At 53.3% G+C, this 19884-nt stretch overlaps 2 protein-coding genes across 5 annotated transcripts in view; one reads left to right on the top strand and one right to left on the bottom strand.

Annotated features, from left to right (window-relative positions):
* The window catches only part of IFT81 (intraflagellar transport 81), a 184172-nt gene extending 180125 nt beyond the window's left edge, over nt 1-4047 (bottom strand). The window contains exons 1-2 of one of the 2 annotated variants that reach the window (XM_075533688.1): nt 4028-4047; nt 2872-2999 (exon numbers count right to left, since the gene is read on the bottom strand). The gene's annotated coding sequence lies outside the window, so the exon portion shown is untranslated. Of the gene's footprint in view, nt 1-2871; nt 3000-3708; nt 3946-4027 lie in introns of those variants that run through there. The other variant, XM_075533689.1, reaches the window with a different exon arrangement.
* A 142-nt stretch (nt 4048-4189) lies between these two features.
* P2RX4 (purinergic receptor P2X 4) lies at nt 4190-19303 on the top strand. 3 transcript variants are annotated; one of them, XM_075533874.1, is made up of 12 exons: nt 4190-4378; nt 8656-8803; nt 12429-12500; nt 12607-12679; nt 13013-13112; nt 14233-14313; nt 14399-14540; nt 14629-14765; nt 17394-17487; nt 17587-17652; nt 17855-18029; nt 18742-19303. In XM_075533874.1, the coding sequence occupies exons 1-12, from the start codon at nt 4245-4247 to the stop codon at nt 18753-18755; spliced, it is 1236 nt and encodes a 411-aa protein (XP_075389989.1). In that variant the 5' UTR covers nt 4190-4244; the 3' UTR covers nt 18756-19303. The 3 variants fall into 3 exon arrangements, with proteins under 3 accessions (XP_075389989.1, XP_075389990.1, XP_075389991.1); XM_075533875.1 differs by having other exon boundaries at nt 4191-4378; nt 13016-13112; XM_075533876.1 differs by having other exon boundaries at nt 4191-4378; nt 17855-17950.
* Nucleotides 19304-19884: the final 581 nt, after the last annotated feature.

Genomic DNA, 19884 nt, shown 5'->3' with positions numbered 1-19884 from the left:
TCTCGGGAGAGTATGGGTCTTTTCAATATCTAATTTCAGAAGCCTAGTAGCTTACATTTAAATTTTTAAAAACCATGTATTATAAGGATGTGGGCTATCACAAGGCAAAAAGGTGGACCAACGGAAGCTGATGGACTGATTTATGTCCCCTAAAAATATTCATTCAAATCCTAAATTTGGTACTTGTGCATGTGACTTTATTTAGAAAGAGTGTCATCGTTGACATAGTTAACAGGAGGTCACACTGGGTGAGGTGGTTCCAATATGACTGGTGTACTTGCAAGAAGTCACAGAGGCAGTTAGATATAAAGAGAAAACAGCCAGGGAAAGAGAGACACAAATTGAAGTGATGCTGCTACAAGCGAAGGAATATTTGGAGTTTCCAGAAGCCGGAAGAGACAAGAGGGTCTTCCCCTAGAGCCCAAGAAGAGAGTATGGCCTTGGTGAGACCCTAAAGTTGGACTTCTAGCCTCCAGAACTGTGAGAGATAACATTTCTATTGTTTTAAGCCACCTAATTTGTAGTACTTTGATAAAGCAGACCTAGGAAATGAATCAGGGGCAGAACAAAGACTCAGAAACTCAACGGGAACCAAAGGATCTATTTTCTGAATCTCTCCCTAGCCTCTGTTTCTTGTTGTTCAGATAGTTTATGCTTTTGCTTCTGCAGAATAGTCTTCTCAGCTTCTCCTCAAACAGGACCAACCATTGTTTATAGTCCCTGGTAGAGAATAAAGACCTACCTCGACCCAATTCCACAAGCCCAGAGGATTGAATCAGATTGGCCTACTGGGTCAGGCTCCCACCTGCAGTGCAATCAGCTGGAGCCAAGGGGCGGGGGCACGGAATATAAGAATGACTCCTGGGGGCACTTCTGTGGGAAAGAGCAGTTTCTAGAGGAAGAGGGCTATGATGGACTGGTTTATCTTGCAACAAAGAAACCAGAGCACCAAGATGGTTAGAACTGTATCTAAAATAAGACTAAATAACCTCTATGTGAGGGTCTGAAGTGCTTCCCTATGAATTTGAAGTTTGGCCGCATATTTTTGTGGGATGTATTTTTTTCTTCTGGGAGCCTCAGTTGTCTACTTCCTGTTTCTCTTTATTTTTTTATTGAGATATAATTCAAATGTCATAAAAATCGCTTTTTTCAAGCGTACAATTCAGTGTGCTGTGGGTATAGTCGGAAGGTTGTGCAACCATCACCACTAGATGACTAGATGACTTTCATCACCCCAAAAGAAGTCAAGTTCCCCCACCCCCAGCCACCCCCAGCCACTAGCGACAACTAATCTACACGGTTCCTTATCTTCTGAAAGAAATAGTCTATAAATTTTAAAAAGTGATCAATTATCACAAGTATCACAGATCTCTAAGAATTTGCTTATCTTGGACATCCCATATAAATCAAATCCGACAAGTGGCCTTCTGCGTCTGGCTTTTTCACCCAGGATGTTTCCACCAGGTAGCCCGAGTCACTGCTGCGTTCCTTTTGTGGTTGAGCACTGTCCCACTGTGTGGATGGGCCAGATTACGCTCAGCCTCTCCCCAGGAATCATTTGGGTTGCTTCTCTTTGGGGCTATTAGCAACAACAGTACTATAAAAATTCATGCGCAAGCATTTGTTTGAACATACACTTTCAATTCTCTGGAGAACAGACCTAGGAGTGGTCTTGCTGGACAAGAACAGATTACCCAGTAGGCACTGGTGTTTATTCAGTAAACTGTAGTAACCAATTTCACATGCGTCTTCCCACTCATTTCATTGTAGTCATGGTTTCATGAGTATATATACTTATATCAACATAATCAAATGTGTACTTCAAATATGTACAGTTTATTATATGTCAATTATGTCTTGATCAGTAAATTATACCTCAATTGGCTTCATCGAGGAATAACTGACATACAATAAACACATAGTTAAAGCACACAGTTTGGTAAGTCTGAAATATATATATATATACATTTATCTATAGATACTCATGAAACCATCTCCATACTCAAGACAATGAATATATCCAATATAGTAAACAGAATAATGTTAACATTGCATAAACTAAAAATAGGTTATTACAGTTCGGGCTTTCTGAATAAACATGTTATTCACAGTCAGTTGCTGTTTTGTTGGCATGCTTGACTGGGTGTAGTCAGCTATCTATTAACCAACCTTCAGGATTTTGGTGAAAAAGAAACAGGATTTGTAATAAAGATGCCAACGTCATTCATTGGGGCGTGGGGGTGGAATAGGTGTTTCAGTTAATAGCACTGAAGCAACTACTTCGCTACATGCAAAAAAATGACGCCAGAACTTTATGCACACATACAGATGTTAACTTAAAGTAGGTTAGAGTCCTAAATGCAAACACTGAACTCTAAAACTCTTAGAAGGCGGTGGTGTTGTGGTTAAAGTACTCAGCAGTGAACAGAAAGACAGGCAGTTTAAACTTACGAGCCCCTCTCAGGGGCCTTGAAAACCATACGGGTCAGTCCTACTATATGCTATCGGGTGACTGTGTCAGAACCAACTGGAGGGCAACGTTTTTTGGTTTTGAATTGCTGCTTACAAAAGAGATACGAAAAAGGCAAGAATGTAAATGAAATGACTTGTTTTTCATATAATCATTTTTCAGGCTCAACTTCTCTGGGCCTAGTATTACCAACTAATAATTTAGCACAAGTTATATTTCTACATTCAACAGCCACCTCATTGCAGAATGCAAGCAAATCATTTCCACTTAAGACTTATAAGGCTGTTCATTACTACAGAGTCTAAGTGTTATTGATGGCTTGGCAGTGAGTTTTGACTTTCAAGGAAAATATCTTCTATTGAAACTATAGTAACTCGGTTGGCCTCTGAATTCAAGTTTACCTTTTCTACATGAAACCCACGCCTTCCGTGGATTCAAGCGCCATCGTGGTAAAGATCTTTCATGTCTGTTCTCTGCATCCTCCACACCAACGGCACTGCCAAGCACACAGCAGGAGCTCAGTGAACATCTGTTCAATAAAGAAGAAATCCTCACTTAGCCTGGCACCACCTTTTCCTAGAGCCAGTTTGGACTAGCAGCTCGGTTCCTCCCCTCCACCTCAACAGTTCCATCTCTACAGGCAGTTGCTCTGTTTCTTCAAATAGTCTTGGTTCTTCACATATTCACCTCGTTACATTCTTTTTTTACGGGGACAAGGTGGTGTGGCTTAAGAATTAAGTTCAAATAGTAGGGTGATGGGTGTTTCATCACAGGCTGTTTTCCACGCCCCCTAAAGTTGTGGTAAAATGTTGGCAGTTGGCATCACCCGCCCATTTGCCCTAGCTGCTGCCTCCGTGGCCTGCATTAAGATATTGGAGTGTTGGATAGGATGTATGGTTAGAGCTCTGGATTCTTACTCAAACTCAAAATCAAGCCCATGGTGACCCTATAGGGCAGGGTCTATAGCCCCTGTGGCCATTCCGATACTATAACTCTCTACAGAAGTAGAAAGCCTCTTCTTTCTCAGGCAGAACAGCAGGCAGGTTCGAACTGCTGACCTTGAAATTAGCAGCCCAATGTGTAACCAACTAGGCCACCAGGACTCCTCTTCCAGGCTCCTAGGGCACCTGCTATTTCATTCCCTCCCCCACTCCACCCCCAGTTGAGAGATGCTGCAGCCACTCCCTCTCGAAAACAGAATCTGTACAAATGTGGACCTCCTGAGGGGTCACTGATACCTCTGGTGCCTCTAAGGAGGTCACTCATTCCAGACGTGGAGCTCCTGAAAGGCTCATTCACTCGTGCCCGCCCACGGAGTCGCACGCTCCTGAGGGGGTGGCCACTGAGAGAGTCGTTCTTTCAGGCTCCCCTGACCATGTCTGGTTCTGACGGGGCGGTCACTGACAGGGTCGTTCTTTCCCGTCTCCCAGATCACGGAGTCGTTTGTTTTTTCCCTGGTCCCCCTGACAGGGTCCCTCGTTCCGAGGGGTCAGTCACCGACAGAGTCATTCTTCCCAGTGCCCCCTGAGGGGTGCGCTCATTACTAAGGGCATCTACCTCGGCGAGGCTCTCAGCTTCCGAGCCGGTCACGGGTTCTGAGGGGCGGTCCTGCCGGCCGGGCCCCGCCCCTTCCGGCCACGCCCTTCCCGGTTGGCCCCAATGGCGGCGCTGCCAGCGGCCTGGAGGGCGGAGTCGGGGGCGGGACCCCGGCGGCGGCGGCGGCGGCGGCGCCGAGCGAGGGGCCAGACGGCGGTGGCGGCTGTGGGCGCTGGCCATGGCGGGCTGCTGCTCCGCGGTGGCGGCTTTTCTGTTCGAGTACGACACGCCGCGCATCGTGCTCATCCGCAGCCGTAAAGTGGGGCTCATGAACCGCGTCGTGCAGCTGCTCATCCTGGCCTACGTCATCGGGTGAGCCCGGTGCCGGGGGCCGGGCGCACCTGCGCCAGGAGCCCGCGGGCGCTCGCCAGGTGTGGCGCCACCTGGGGACACCACCTCCCCGGGCCTGGGTGGCTGCAGCCATGCCTAAGCCTCGGGGTGGCCGGAGCCCCAGGCCCAGAGGGCTGCTCCCATGCTGTGTTTTAGAGGCAGAGCCTGCTGCCCTTTCATCCTCGCCTTTTTTTTCCTCCTGCTTCTGCACCTTCTGAATTACTCTAAGCTTCCCCCTTGGCCGTGGGGTGGGGGTTGGGGGACTTGGCCCTAAAGGTCGCAATTTTGGCATTCCTCATTCGGACGATCGCCGACAGGATACAAGGTTTGGGATTTCCACTTAGTTCCTGCTAGGTCTGCGGCTTCCGGCCTTTCCCTGAGTGCTCAGCCAGCGATAGTGGAGAGGGCAGATTCGCAACCAGTGTGTGGTGTTCAGCGTTCACTTCGGTTTGTTTGTTGGGGTTTTGTAAGTAAGCCTGCCTTAGCCGAACCGTTCCCCCTGCTCTGACCCTTAGGTTCCTTTACTCTTTCCCAGCCCATTGCCTGCAAGTCATTCCGACACCTGGTGACCCAGTGCGTTAGACTCGATGGAGTTTTTAGATGGCTGGCTTTTCAGAAGTCGATCATCAGGCCTCTCTTCTGTGGCACCTGTTGGTGAACTGGACCCTCCAAACCTTTTGGTTAGCTGCCACGTTCATTAAACATGAGCACCCACGAGGGACGCCTGTGCCACCTTGAGGGCTCACTAAGTGCTGGACTTTGAATGAGCCCATTACGGTTTAATGAAACTGGAGAGAGGAGGTGGCAATTACCTCGCCGAGGGGGCCCACTTGAAAACATAGCCTGCCTGTCCTGCCCACAGCTGCTGAGCCGGCAGATCTTGCCTGCTTAGTTGCCGCTTTGCCGACCTGATGCAACGGGCCTCACACTTTGCACATTGGAACCACTGGGGAATCATTATAAAATTCTGAGTGTTAGCTTTAATTGGTACCAAGGATGACCAGCACCCCAGCTGACTGCGATGTGCAGTAAAGTTTGGGAACCACTGACCCAGTGTTTCCTAAACTTACCTGATCGTGACACACTCAGACGGAGGGCCTGTATGACAACCACCTCTGTCCCAGCATCTTTGGAGACCCTGTTTCTTAGGGACGGTGTGGGGAAGCTGTGGGAAACACTAGGCTTCCAATCTCAAGTGGCAGAAAGGTATTCAAGACCATGGCTTCCCAGGCCTGGGTGCTACATCAGAACCACGCTTAGGCTTGGCTTCACTACGTTTCAAGAGCAAGGTAGCACCACCACCAATTCTCCCCCTGCCCCATGCCTCCCAGTGATTCATTCGGATGCATCCTTAAATTTGAGGACTCCTACCCGTTGTGGAGGGAGCCGTGATGGCATAGTAGGTTATGTTTGGGGCTGCTAACCACGAGGTCATCAGTTCAAAACCACCAGCCACTCCTCAGGGGAGTGATGAGGCTTGCTGCTCCCATAAAGGGTTACCGTCTCAGAAACCCAGAGAGGCAGTTCTACCCTGTTCTGTAGGGCCGCTTATGAGTCAGAATCTTCTCAATAGCAGTGAGTTTGGTTTGGTTTGGTTTGGTTACCATTTGTGGTTGCAACTACTTCCAACCCATGGTGACTCCGTGTGCACCAGGGTTGACAGAACCGTGCTCTCTCTAGAGGTTTCAATAGCTGGTTTGTGGGGTAGTTGAATTGCCAGGCTTTTCTTCTGAGGTACCTCGGGGTGGATGACCAGGGTTCTGACTGCTAGAAAAATGTCATTACTTAAGTGCCTTGTGTTCTCTGTTGGGCAGCACAGCAGGTCAACCGAGTTCACTGGCTTGATCATGAGGATATTGTCAGCAGGAAATATTTTGCTTTCACTAATCTTGTTGGGGTCAAAACTATCGCAGGACCTGGGTAACTCAGGACTTTTCAAAAACAGGAGCCCCTACTGGTGAAGCAGTTAGGTGCTGAAGTGCTAACTACAAGCTCAACAGCCACTCCGAGGGAGAAAGGCAGGGCTTTGGGCTCCCATCAAGTCACAGCCTCAGGAACGCACAGGGGCAGTTCTGCCCTCCCCTGTATGGTCATAGTGAGTTGGCATCAACTCAAACGCAGTGAGTTTTGCTTTTTTGTTTTTTTTAAAAAGCTCAGAACTCCTTGATCTTGATTCACCTGGGTGAACATGTGTTCTCTTCTCCCACGGTTTCCTACAGCATCCTTCCCTCCATGAGAGAGGACAAGCCAAGGGCTCTCATGCTCAGTTCTCAGTCATGTGATGAAGAAAAAATTGTTGGTTGGTGTGAAACTATGTGTCTCTGCTTTAGCAACTCACTGTCTAGGGTGGTAAAGTCATAGTGACCACCTACCCTAAGCTTGCCCCACAGCCTGGGGGGTCCATAGTGACCCAACCGCGGCTGTCTGAGGCTATCAGTCTTGATGGGAGCAGACAGCATCACCTTTCCCTCTCAGAACAGCCAGTGGGTTTAAAATGCTGACCTTTCAGCAACCCAGTGCCTCACCCACAGCACCACCAGGGCTTCTGACTATGCATTTATACGAAATGCTGCCATTCCATTCCAAGACGCCCTGAAGATGACTTGTCAGGGGGAAAGCCCATTTCTAGGAGGGGCAATGAATGTTGGGACTACTCAGACCAGACAAACCCAGACCAGTAAAAATCTGCAGAGATGCTAGCTCCTTGTGATTTAACAAATATCAGCCATCATCAACTGCTGGCAGATGGTTCCCAACAGTCCTGTGGGCAGGAGCCCTGACTTGTAGCACTGGTCCATTTCTGTGGTGTGAATACTCCTCCCACTGTCTGACTGTAAGCTACCACCTACTGGCCATCAGTTTCCTAGGGCTGCCGTAGCAAACTACCACAAACTCAAAGCGGGTTAAAACGTCAGAAACTGGTCTCAGTTCTAGAGGTTCAAAGTCCAACTTCTGAGAAGTTGGCTCTAGGAGAAGTTCCTTACTGTCCTCTTCCGGCTTCTAATAGTCCCAGGCGTTCTTGGGTGTGTAGCATCACATGATGTTCTCTGCATCTCCTCTCTATATAACAAACCAGTGGCTTCTAACCCTCACGATCCTATAGGACAGAACAGTTCCCTAGAAGCTTCAAAGACGTGTCAATCTTTACAGGAACAGATAGCCTCACCTTTCTCCTGTGGAGAGGCTGGTAGGTTTGAACTGCTGACCTTATGTTTAGCAGCCCGACGCATAACATCAAGTTGATTCTAATTCATAGTGACCCAGTAGAACTCTGCCATGAGGCTTCTAAGGCTGTAATTTTTACAGAAGCCTCTCAGAGGAGCTGGGGTGGGGTGGGGAGTTTCGAACTGCTAGCTTTTAGATTTGCCTAGTGAGTGGTGGAGCTACACCAGGAGCCCAGATCATCTGGTTCCAGTCTGGGCTCTGGTACCCTAATTATATCCCAAGCCCTAGCGGTATGGTGGTTACATGTTAGGTAGGCTGCTGCCCACAAGGTCAGCAGTTGGGAGACGGGGCTTTCTATTGTCATAAAGAGTTATAGTCTCAGACACTCGCAGAGGGAGTTCTACCCTGTCTTTCTAGGGTGAGGGAGTGAATGTTTTTTTAGTTTTAATTATTCAAACTGGTAATTGGGTCCTTATTTTTTAGGTGACAAGCATATATGTGTGTGTGTGTGTGTATATATATATATATGGTCTGAATTCTTGGAGGAAAAGTAGGAAGTTACTGTGAAATGTTGCTTGCAAGGGAGGGTTTGCTTTTCTTGCTATTATAGCACAGTGGGGAAGAGAACAAGCTACAGAGGCCTGAGACCTGAGTTCAAATCCTGGCTCTGACACGCTCTAGTGTGATCCTGGGCAAGTTACTTCTCTGGCCCTCAGGAAAATGGAGATGGTAGTCATTCCTGCCTCGTGGACTAAGTGGTGCCTTGTTGCCTAAGTGGTGCAGCGGTTAAGCATGGGGCTGTTAACCCAAGGATCAGCGGTTCAAAACCATCAGCCACTCTGAAGGAGAGAAGCCCTAGCAACCTGCTTCCAGGGTTGGAAACCCTTCTCCACCCTACTAGAGGGTCGCTGAGTCAGAAGCGATTTGACGGGAACAGGTTGGGTTTTTTTTTTAAAATTGTGTTTATGTCCATTTTGCAGAAGTGAACTGTCTGGTCAACATGGCACTGCCAACCTCTCGCTAACAGAGTTGCCGGCTTCAGGTCATGTCCACCAGTCCCTCCTGTGACTGCAGAGGCCTCTCTTCTTTTGCAGGTGGGTGTTTGTGTGGGAGAAGGGCTACCAGGAAATGGACTCCGTGGTCAGCTCGGTTACTACCAAGGCCAAGGGCGTGGCTATGACCAACACCTCCAAACTCGGATTCCGGATCTGGGACGTGGCCGATTATGTGATTCCAGCTCAGGTAAGGACCCCTTCAGGGTGTCCGTGGCACGGAAGCTGTTGGATACCTCCTGTCTCTGGACTGTCTTGGTGTCTGGACTCCTGACTGCCTTTGGCCAGACGTCTCCCATCTCACCCTTGCCCGGATTCATCGCTTTAGTCCAGGACAGGGTCTCCCTGGTAATAGTCAGCTCTGAAGCATGTTGGGATTAAAACCGGGACCTTTGCAGATGGACCCCTGTCTGCCTCCAGCCTGGAGAGATGAAAGCCAAAGGCCCTGAGCTCTGGGAAAGCCCCTGTGGGAGTCCGGCTCCTTTGCATGGTTTGCATGTGTTTGGCTGTGATGAAAAGGGCCCTGGAGTGCACCCGGGGTCAGGCCTCTGCTGCTAACAGACAGCTCTGCTCTTCAAACCCTTCAGGCCCCTGGCAAAGTCTGGTGATATGCTCCTGTAACAACTGCAGCTCGGGGCGGGCCCCCTGAGCCACTACCCAGAGATCCTCTTTAAACCGCAAGCCCCAAAGGTCCCCTCTTCTGAAAAGCAAATGAAAGACGAGCTTACCTACCCAAAAAGATCGGCCTGTGTGCCCTGTGCTCTGGAGAACTGCCTTTGTGGGACCCGCAGGGCAGCAGAGCCTCTCGAGCCGAGCCGAGTAAGGGCCCGTAGGGGGCAGTGAGGCTGTTCCTGAGGGAGGGGCCACCCAGACAAGGAGGGTGGGTAGTTGCACAACTCCAGCAGTGTGCCCCACATCCCCAGATGGTATCTGTGCAGACTGTTGGATGTTTTGCTATATGTAGTTCAGTGGCGTGGGTGGGGTAGGTGGGGTAAAGATGACAACCCTGCCCCCTGGTCTTGCAGGGTCATCAGGAGGGGGGAATCAGCTCCAAAGCAACGGGTGGTCAATGAAGGAGGGGGCCCTAGTGGGTCAGTACCGGGCTGCCAACAAAAAGGTGGACAGCTGGGACCCCCCGGCCTCTCTAGGAAGTGAGACGGAGCTGTTGGCTCCTGTAAGGGTGACCCCCTCAGAGCCCCCAGAGGGCAGCTCTGCTGGGCCACCCAGGGTCACCAGGAGTCACGGCAGCCACAGATGGTTGGCTGTTGTCATTTTGCATTGTTGAAAAGTCAGTGTGAAGAACAGCAGCAGCAGCTAGAGCCCAGAAGCCCAGCTGTGCAGGTAGCCGGCTTTCCCACGCGGGAGTCCCCAGGAACAAAGGGGAAGCGAGCACTAAGGAGAGACGGCCTCCCCACTGTAGGGCTGGGAAGCCTCCAGGTTCCAAGGTCAATATTGATGCTCTTTGGCCATGGCAGCAGTGCCACGCCTCAGTACACACGTGGCGAGCTCCGACTTACCCTCCAGATGGCTGACGGGTGACCAGGTGAGGGACTGAGCCTCAGAACTCTGTGGATGAAAGCAAGTCCTCTGGAATCTTCTTTCTTCATCCCCCCCCCCCTGCCACCCATCCCCACCCCATTTTTCAAGACAAAGGTCTGGAGGGAGCCCAGGGGCAGAGATTGCTGACAGGGCCCAGAGGTCACGTGGACCAGGGGCTGTCCGGGTTGCCCTGCTGACGTGGCCCTCTCTCACCAGAGACCATTGTTTCTTGTGAAGGGCTGACCTTGTCCTGGCCGGCCCTGGGTCATGCCATCAGTTCCTCTTCAGCTGTTAATCCAGAAGTGGGAGGTTTGAGTTCCTCCAAAGGTTCCTCCGTAGCAAGGCCTGGAGATCTGTGGAAAAAGCCAGCCCTGGGGCAAAGTTTTACCCTGATGTGCGTGGGGTCACACCATGAGTCAAGACCAACTTGATAGCACAGGGATGTCTACTTGCACCAAAGGAGGGCCTGAGCTGCCCCAGCTCTGGCCAGCCTGGTGCAGAGCTTACCTACACCCCTGCCTCTTAGCTTAGAGCCAGGCCAGGCGAGCTCCAGAGTCACCAACCTACCCACCCTAGGATGTCCCCCTTCCTGACAGAACCCCTGAACATTCCAGAGATAGGAAACAGGGGAGACTGCACTCACCTCCCTTGGGAGACCTGACCCAGGGGAGCCAGAGCAGCATGCACTAGTGAACACCTGGGAACTGGGGCCTCGCGGCCATTTCCAGTGTGGTTGGTCCCAGGCCTTTCTGCGAAAGAAGCCAGTCATCCCTGGGGCTCTTGCCATCTTGTCAGTCCTGGCGGTGCAGGCTGGCGACTGTGGCTCTTAGTCCAGCTGTGAGGAAGCTCCGGAGGCCTGCCTTTAAAATGAGGTCCTGCTTTTATTAGTAGGGGCCTGGGTGGCATAGCGGGTTAAGCACTGGGCTGCTGATGACAAGGTAAGCAGTTTGAACCCACCTCTCAGGAGAAAGGTGAGACTGCTCCTAGAAAGAGGTACAGCCTCAGAAACCTTCAGAGGGGGTTCTGCCTGTCCTGAAGGGGCCCTGGGAGCCCGAACGGGTCCTTGGACAATCACACTGGGAGGTTATTTTTACCTGCACTTCTTCAGTCTCAGCCTGACCAATTGGCCCTCTAGCCAAACCAACCAACACACTCACTTTCCACTCCCATAAACAGTGACAGTATCGGACTGACTCTATGGCAGAGTGTAAGCTCTCTATGGGAGTAGAAAGCCCTGTCTCCCAAGGAGCGGCTGGTGGTTCCAAACTACTGGTCATGAGAGTAGCAGCTCACCGGCTCCGGGCTGCCAGTAGCGGCTCCAAACCCGCTGGGGCTGGGAGAAAACCTAGCCTTCCCAGATGGTGACACTGTGGCCTGGCTGGGTCTTTTGTAATTCCTGTGAGCAAAGAAAGCCAGCCAAACCGGAGGCCCCTGAGGCCTTGTGTGTTTCTGCCTCTGAGGCAATCCCTTGGCAGGCGATGGCTTCAGCTCTTCTTTCTGGAAGGATCAGGTCAGGTTACAGACTTTTTTTTTTTTTTTAATTGAGGTGAATTCACATGGCATGAACTACCGTAAAGGAAAAGTTCAGTGGCATTTAGGACGTTCGGGGCCCTGTGCAGCCCAGACCTCTGCCTCGTTCCGAAGCCTGTTCATCCCTCCAGAAGGAAGCCTCTTGCCCCTTCACAGCCACGCCCTCTCCCTGCCCCCTACCCAAAACCCACTGCCATCGAGTCAATTCCAACCCATTTCAACCCTCTGAAGGGCAGAACTATTCCCTAAGATCCCGAGGCGGTGACTCTTCGCAGAGTGGGGCTGCCTCGCCGCCCTCCTGCAGAACGGCGGGTGGGTTCAAATCACTGACTTTGTGATTTGCGGCCCGATGCTTCACCCACCCACTGCGCCTTCACTCTGCCCTCGGTGCCAGTGGACCGGCCCACCTGGACATCCCGCAGGAGTGCAGTTACACACCCAAGGTGGCCGGCTGCCTTCACTCCGCGGGATGCCCATCCCACGTGGGCGCACCTGGCAAAACACCCCTCCTTCTGAGGCTGAATACTGCTAGCCCAGGGCATGGAGAGACCACCTTCCTTTAGCCAGTCAGCCATTGAGGGACCCCTGGGTGGTTCTGCCTTGGGGCTGTTGAGTCAGGCAGGCTCTGCACGTGTGTAGACATGGGAGGTTGTTGATTTCGAGGGAAGTTTCGTTGCCTGGGGTGTTTTCTGTGGGCGTCCCAGTGCGTAAGCATCTGCCCCCCCACCCTCTCACCCCGTCCGCAGGAGGAGAACTCGCTCTTTATCATGACCAACATGATCGTCACCATGAACCAGAGCCAGGGCGTCTGTCCTGAGGTGGGTGGCTCCTCAGGGTCCAGCCCCAGCCCCCCGTTTCTGTGCCCGTCCAGCCACGGGTGGGGTCGGCCGCCTGGCACTTGCTTGCATGGTTCCTCTTTGTCAGATTCCAGATAAGACCACTGTGTGTCAGTCTGACGCCAACTGCACCGCAGGCTCCACGGGCACCCACAGCAACGGTAGGGGCTTGGGCCTCGCAGGAGCTCAGCCTGGGGCCCTGACAAGATCTTGGGCGAGAATCTCTTGGGGTGCTGAGGGAGCCTGGTGTCCAGATTGGGGCTCATGAGAGCCTTGCTGTCTCTGTCCAGTAGCTCCACTTCTCCTGAGCCCTGACATTGGCAGTGATGTGCCCGGAGCGCCCAGTCCAAAGCCTGGGCACTGCCTCCCTCCCACAGGGGGCATGCTACACCCCAAGAACCATCGCGGGGGTGGGGCTCTTCCTCCCTAACCTGGGCTCATCCCCAGAGAGTCCGAGCACAGGGCAGATTATGGACCTATGTCCCCTGCCCCAGTAGGCGTCTCGACAGGAAGATGTGTGCCATTCAACAGGACTGTCAAGACGTGTGAGGTTGCAGCCTGGTGCCCCGTGGAGGACGACACCCATGTGCCCAAGTGAGTGTGGTGGGAGCAGGCCCTGCCCCGCAGCAGTGGGAGTTGAGCCTGGGCCCTGGTTGTGAGGGTGGAGCTGGGCTCCTGTGGACTGTGGCTCTCAGTCAGCAGCCAGGCGGCCTGGGCTTGTGGTGCAGGATGAGGCTGCGGGCCGCTGACTCTGTCAACCACAAAGAACTGATGGCTTCGCTGGGAGGGGGGGGGGGACGGGACGCCATTTATAAACACACATACACTCATACTCATGAACACAGAGAAGTGCATATGCTTGCTTTTATGTACACATATGCATACATATACTCACATGCATAAGAACACACATGTGAAGACAGCTGTGAGCACATGCACCTATACACATAATACATGCATATATGCCTAGACAAATGTATATACATGCATATCAGCATATACGCAGGTGCTCATGTACACATGCTCCCTCCGCACACACACACATGGCCGGGGCAGTTTATTGGCTTGGCTAACCCAGAAAGGCCTCAGAAGAGCACCAGGGTGCCCACCCCCACATTGACTGCTCACTTCCTTGAACTTTTTGAAGTCCCTTCCCGTATCCACCTCCTACTGCCGTGGAGTGGATTCTGACTCACGGCGACTTTAAAGGACAGAGTGGAGCTGCTCCACGAGGCTGAGAGAGCGGCCATTCTTCACGGGAACAGACAGCCTGATGGGATCCTCTCCTACAGCTCTGTACCTATACAGACACGTGCACACATAACACATGACCCTCCTGACACACACACTGCTCGTCCAGCAGCTCGCTCACAGAAGGGTCCAGGATCTGAAAGCTCCACAGGATTGGAGGGCCTCCCTCTCTTGGGAGGAAGATAAGGCCTCTGCTTCCGTGAGGATTTTCCGCTTCGGAAACCTTCGGGGAGCATTCTCTGCCCTCTGAGCAGGGCACTCGAAGTTGAAATCCGGCCAGGAGCAATGGTGTATGGACATGCCCTTACCTACGTCTGCAGGCACACATATACAAACAGGCTGGGACTTCAAAAATTCTGTGGGCAAACACCAAGCTCTTTCATGCCGTAGCCATGGCCTTGTGAAGCCTCTCGCAGACTTGTCCTGTATGCCTTATTAAGAAAAGCTTGTCACTTTTTTCCAGCCCCGCCTTCTTAAAGGCTGCAGAGAACTTCACCCTTCTGGTCAAGAACAACATCTGGTACCCCAAATTTAACTTCAGCAAGTAAGTGGTGGCTGGTGCGCAGGTTCCCGGGGTCCCTCCCCTCGGAGATGTTCCTCACTCTCCCTCTGTTTCCTCCCGGCTTTAGGAGGAACATCCTTCCCAGCATCAACACCACCTACCTGAAGTCATGCATTTACAATGCGGAAACAGATCCCTTCTGCCCCATCTTCCGCCTGGGCCAGATTGTGGCGAGCGCAGGGCACAGCTTCCAGGATATGGCGGTGGAGGTCAGTGTGGGCCTTGAAGGTCGGCAGCCCAGGCTTCTGGCCCGGCTGTGCCCTGAGAATGTGCCCTGTGTCTGCCCCACGCCCGCAGGGCGGCATCATGGGCATCCAGATCAGGTGGGACTGCAACCTGGACCGGGCCGCCACCCTCTGCTTGCCCAGGTACTCCTTCCGCCGCCTGGACAACCGCGATGCCAACCACAATGTGTCCCCCGGCTACAACTTCAGGTGGGAGCTCGCTGCGCCGGCTGTAACTGGGTTTCTTCCCGTGCTGGTACCCAGCCCCTCCCCTGGGCCAGCTCCTAGCAGCACCATCAAGGGCAGGGCACCCCTTTTACATTCAAGTTGGGAAGGATGTCTGACTGACGTTGGCACCTGTCACATCCTCCCCGCTGCCCTCCTGAGGAAGTAGGTCAAGGCCATTGGCAGAGCCAGACAGAGTGCAGAAGGGCCTCAGAAAGTTGGTGTGAAAATGGAATGAAAGGATAATGGAAATTCTCCACAAGCTTTTTGAAGCACCCTCTAAAGCAGCGGTTCTCAACCTTCCTAATGCCTCGAGCCTTTCATACAGCTCCTCATGTGGTGGTGACCCCCCAAACATAAAAGTATTTCCGTTGCTATGTCATCACTGCCATTTTGCTACTGTGATGAATCGGGCGATCCCTGTGAAAGGGTTGTTCGACCCCCAAAGGGGTCTCGACCCACAGGTTGAGAACCGCTGCTCTAGACATAAAAGTTTCCCACGTTAGCCATTTTGTAAAGCACAGTTGCGCACCCACCGCTGTCCTTGTGACACCCTCCTTGGGGAGACACGCGGCTCGAGCCCAAGGCCTGGGTGTGTGAGCCCACCCGCAGGCCCCTTGGGAGAGAGGCCTGGAGATCTGCTTTGGAATGGTCACAGCCTTGAAAACTCCACGGAGCAGTCCACGCTGTGCACGTGGGGTCCCCGGGAGTCAGGAGGAGGGACCCCATCGTAACGATAGTCCCCTTCTCCAGCCCCTGGCAACTGCAAAGATCTTGCTGTGGATTTGCCTTTTTCCCAGTATTGCACGCTAAGTGGAACTGTGCCATGATTTGACCTTCTGCGTGGGGCCGCCTTCTCTCGGCATGGTGTTTCCCGGGCCGACCCCCGTGGGTGGGTAACCCCTGTGTGAGCCCCTGCCTTCAAGCCTCAGGTAACTACCTGGGCGTGGAACTGCCCAGTCGTACAGTGGTTCTGTTTAACCTTTTCACCAGCCGCCAGCTGGCTTTGTCTTTCTGGCCAAAGGTCCCAGGGGCCTGACCCAGGAATTGGGGCTGTATGGGTTTTAGCCTTAGGAAGAAAGGGCTTTCTCTGATATTTATAATCTGATAAGGGTGCCGGGGGCCAGGTCCCGTTTGTCACTCCCCTGAGGCTGTAACAGAATCTGCAGCAAGTGCGTCCTTTCTTGTATGTTCACGTCTGTATTTCCACTGGTGAAAATACAGGTCAGCAGGGCTTTTGTGCTGCGTTTGTCTCCCTCTAGTGGCGACGCATGGAGTCGACGTGGGGATGCTCAGGAGATGTCTAATGTAGGAGGGAACCTTAGCTGGGGCGGCTGGTCTGCTGGTTGGGGAGTCAGGCTCTGGGTGACGCATCTTGACTGTCACCCAGAAACCATTGTGGGGAACTTCAAGCCTGAGTTGGACAGAGCAGTCGGGCCTGTGAGCAGGGGCACTCCCCCTCAACCTCTGACCGTGATTTGGAGGCTGGGGCCTTATGGGTCACGGCGTAGGGCGGCTGTGTGCACGACTTCCTGTTTCGGTGGCCCTCTCCTCCACGTGCGTGTGTGCGTGTGTGTGTGTGTGCGTGTGTAACTTTATTGCATGGCGGTTAAAGCGTTGAGCAACAAACTGCAAGGCCGGCTAGCAGTCGCTCCTCGGGAGAAAGCTGAGAGACCCTCCGCTCCGGTAGACTTGCAGCTCGGGAGTTGGAGGTGGTGGTTCTGGCCCACAACTCGAGTTATGAGTTACGGAGGTGGAACCACACAGCATGCACTCCCCCCACCGAAATCTCCGTCAGTGGGGGTTCAGCCTGCCTGTGATTGGGCACCTGCCACCACCTTCTCATGCTACTGCGGGGGATAACCTCCCCACAGACCTAAGCAACCAATCTCCTTTCAGTCCATAGATGTGCCTTTTCTGGACAGTTCATAGACACCCTGGTGGCCCGGTGGGTTAAAGTGCTGAGCTGCTAACCAGAAGGTTGGCAGTTCAAGCCCACCAGCTTTTGTTCTCAGGGGAAAGGAGGCTGTCTGCTCCCTTGAGATTTAGGAAACCCTGGGATGCGGTTCTACTCTGTCTTCTAGAGTCGCTGTGAGTTGGAATCAACTGGACCGAAATGGTTTGGGTTTGGGACGTTGTCCGAGAGCCTTCACAGACCACACTTGTCCCCAGGGACCGGCTTCTTTCACCCAGCATCACCTCTGAGGCTTGTCCTGTTGTGTGCCCCTCAGAACTTAGTCCTGGGTCCTGCTGGGAATCGGCCGGTGTCTGGGTAGACCTCATTTTGCGTATGCATTCCTCTCTTGATGGATCCTGGGCTGAGGCTGTGAGTTTTGTAGTGGTCTTGGCGGCTTGCTGGCTGGCCCTTTTCACCACTAGCAGCCAGGGTCCCTGAGAAGAACTGGCGGCTCGGTCACGTCAGGAAGGACACTGATCAGAAAGTGCTGGTAGAAACCGTTGAAGCCGTCGTATGCCCTCAGCCATCCACATTAACAAGGCAGGTCCAAGGGTGCCCGTAACTTTAGCCATGCGTTATAGCAACAGTAGCGGGGGTGCTGGAGGCCATGGTCCCCCTGCCCGCAAGGTGTATCTCTAGCCCCATCCCCTCCCCAGGTTTGCCAAGTACTACAATGACCCGAGCGGCGGGGAGCACCGCACCCTCATCAAGGCCTACGGCATCCGCTTCGACATCATCGTGTTCGGGAAGGTAGCCTCGCCCAAACCCCCCTCAGTTGGCGCCTGCAGCCAGGGGCACAGAGCCTCTCCTGCCACGGCCCAACACCTTTCCTCTCTCCTGTCCCTGCAGGCCGGGAAGTTCGACATCATCCCCACCATGATTAACGTGGGCTCTGGCTTGGCCCTGTTAGGGGTGGTGAGTAATCGATACCTTGATGGCCCGCCTCCTCAGCGCGAGGCTGCCCCCGGTTCTAGACTTGTTTCCTGGGGCCCTCCTCACCCCCTCCGTCTTCCCCTTCCCAAGACCATGCCCACCGCCACACCCACCCCCACCCCAGGGCCTAGCCTTCTCCCCTAAAGCTCTCTGGCTCCTTCTCTCTCACTCTGGGCTACCCCAGGCGACAGTGCTGTGCGACATCATCGTCCTCTACTGCATGAAGAAGAAATTCTACTACCGGGAGAAGAAATACAAATATGTGGAAGATTATGAGCAGGTAGGCCACCTCCTGGCCTCCCCAGCAGGCCTCTCCGGCACCGTGAGGAGACCTGACCCTGAGCCCAGCAGCTGGTCGGGTGAGGCTTTTCTACAAAAGTGGCCGCCATTGTGTGCCGCCGTCCCTGTCCCCACACGCCCCAAGCCGCCTACTCTCAGCACAAGGCTTTCCTTCCCACCCTTCAGTGGGCTCGCCGTTTCTAATCTAGCTGGTCCTGTGTTCAATTAATCATCTCAGGCTCATGTGGATATTAGGACAGCACCGGTGTCTGCAGACATCTGGCATGCCAAGAGGAGCCCTTGGCTGGGTGACTCAGCGGCAACCGTGTGGCCTCGGTCCTAGAAGCCACAAGTCTGAGATGGCAGTGTCGTCGGCAGGCCAGGCTCTCCCTGAAGGTTCTAGGGGGGGATCCTTCTTGCCTCTCCCTCTTCCTGGTGGTCCCAGGGTTCCTTGGCTTGTGGGCACATCTCCACATGGCCAGCATCCCTCTGTGTCTCACCTCGGTCACGGAATGCCCCTTGGATGGGGTGCGACTTCCTGTTGACTTGACTGATAACAGCAGTGGAGCCCTCGTTCCAAACCAGGTTGCCCTCACAGGTCCTGGGGCTTCAGACTCCAGCGTCACCCTTTTGGTGACACGACTCACTCCCTAATGGGCACCGAGCGTTGGGACCCCACACCAGGCCCACCTGTCTTGAGGACATGGGCGTCTGTGAGGAGACCGCGGTGTTCTGGCCTGCGGGGGGCGTGGAGAGTGCTCTCTGCTCTCATCTGCTCTCCTTTCTTTGCAGAGCCTCAGCGATGACACACACCCGTGATGCCCCTCCACACACACCTGGGCTCTCTGTGGCCCCCACAGGGCACCAAGACAAAGGACAGGAGGCTCCACATTCCCCCGAGAGCGCAGGACTCTGCCTCCACCCTGGACGGACCTCAGGGCTTCCTAGCATTCCTGAGCGTGAGGGGTGGGTTCTATAGAGAGGGCCACAGGTCTAGTTTGGGGCCAGGTGGCCCCTATTGTCCTGTGGCCGGGGGTGGGGTTGCTGGGGCGAGCTCTGGGCCTTGGTGGTACGCTCCTGTGCTCACGGGCTGGAGCCTGCTCCTGGCCTCCTGTGCTGGCTCCCCTCCGACGCTCCTGTCTCCGGCCCCTCTGAGACAGCTCCAGAGCTCCGAGGCACGCAGCTCTGCACAGGCAATTTCTAAAGGAGCGAAGGGCCCTGCGTGGTGGCCGCTGGGCTGCGGTCTGGCGCAGGCACTGGACATGGCCACACAGTCGGGAGCTCGATTCAGGATTTCTCTCCCGAGAATCGGTGTTGATCTGAGAACCAAACATTAAAACAAGCCATTTCTTAAGTCCTGTCTGTTTCCTTCTACTCTTTTCCCTCCATCAGGAAACCCACCTGTCCCGGCTCAGCGCATTCAGGAAAGGTGGCGGAAACCATCCATGTCGGGAGTTTTTCCCCTTGTCTTACTCTCGAAGGCCTGAGTTTGATCCATATTAGATGGTATTCCTAGGGAGTTCACATGGTTTTCTATAGTGCAGCGGTTCTCAACCTGTGGGTCATGACCCCCTTGGGGGTGGAATATCCCTTTCACAGGAGTCACCCAATTCATAACAGTAGCAAAATGACAGTAATAAAGTGACAGCGAAAGTAATTTTATGGTTGGGGGGTCACCACCACATGCGCTGTTTTCTAGGGTTGCGGCATTAGAAAGGTTGAGAACCCCTGCTCTAGTGACTGTCAGGGAGCCGGGGTACCATCATAGTAGCTTAATATTGGGGTGTTAACCACCACAAGGTCAGCAGTTCCAACCCACCAGCAACTCCTTGGGAGAAGGAAGAGGCTGCTCTCTCCCATAAAGGTTCCTTGGAAAGCAGTTCTGCAGGGGAGCTGCTGGTCAAAACCTACCCAATGGTTGGGGTTCTAGTGACA

Source organism: Tenrec ecaudatus, chromosome 16 (genome assembly GCF_050624435.1).
Source record: "Tenrec ecaudatus isolate mTenEca1 chromosome 16, mTenEca1.hap1, whole genome shotgun sequence".
Classification (NCBI taxonomy): Eukaryota; Metazoa; Chordata; class Mammalia; order Afrosoricida; family Tenrecidae; genus Tenrec; species Tenrec ecaudatus.
The sequence above is the reverse complement of the archived record's forward strand: the minus strand, read 5'-3'. Positions and strand labels throughout refer to the sequence as shown.

What these genes read in the sequence shown, in the direction of transcription:
- P2RX4 (XM_075533874.1), top strand. Translation starts at nt 4,245, where the DNA reads ATGGCGGGCTGCTGCTCCGCGGTGGCGGCTTTTCTGTTCGAGTACGAC. An exon ending in ATCCTGGCCTACGTCATCGG is followed by an intron (nt 4,379 to 8,655) that starts GTGAGCCCGGTG and finishes CTTCTTTTGCAG; the next exon opens with GTGGGTGTTTGTGTGGGAGA. An exon ending in GCCAGGGCGTCTGTCCTGAG is followed by an intron (nt 12,501 to 12,606) that starts GTGGGTGGCTCC and finishes CCTCTTTGTCAG; the next exon opens with ATTCCAGATAAGACCACTGT.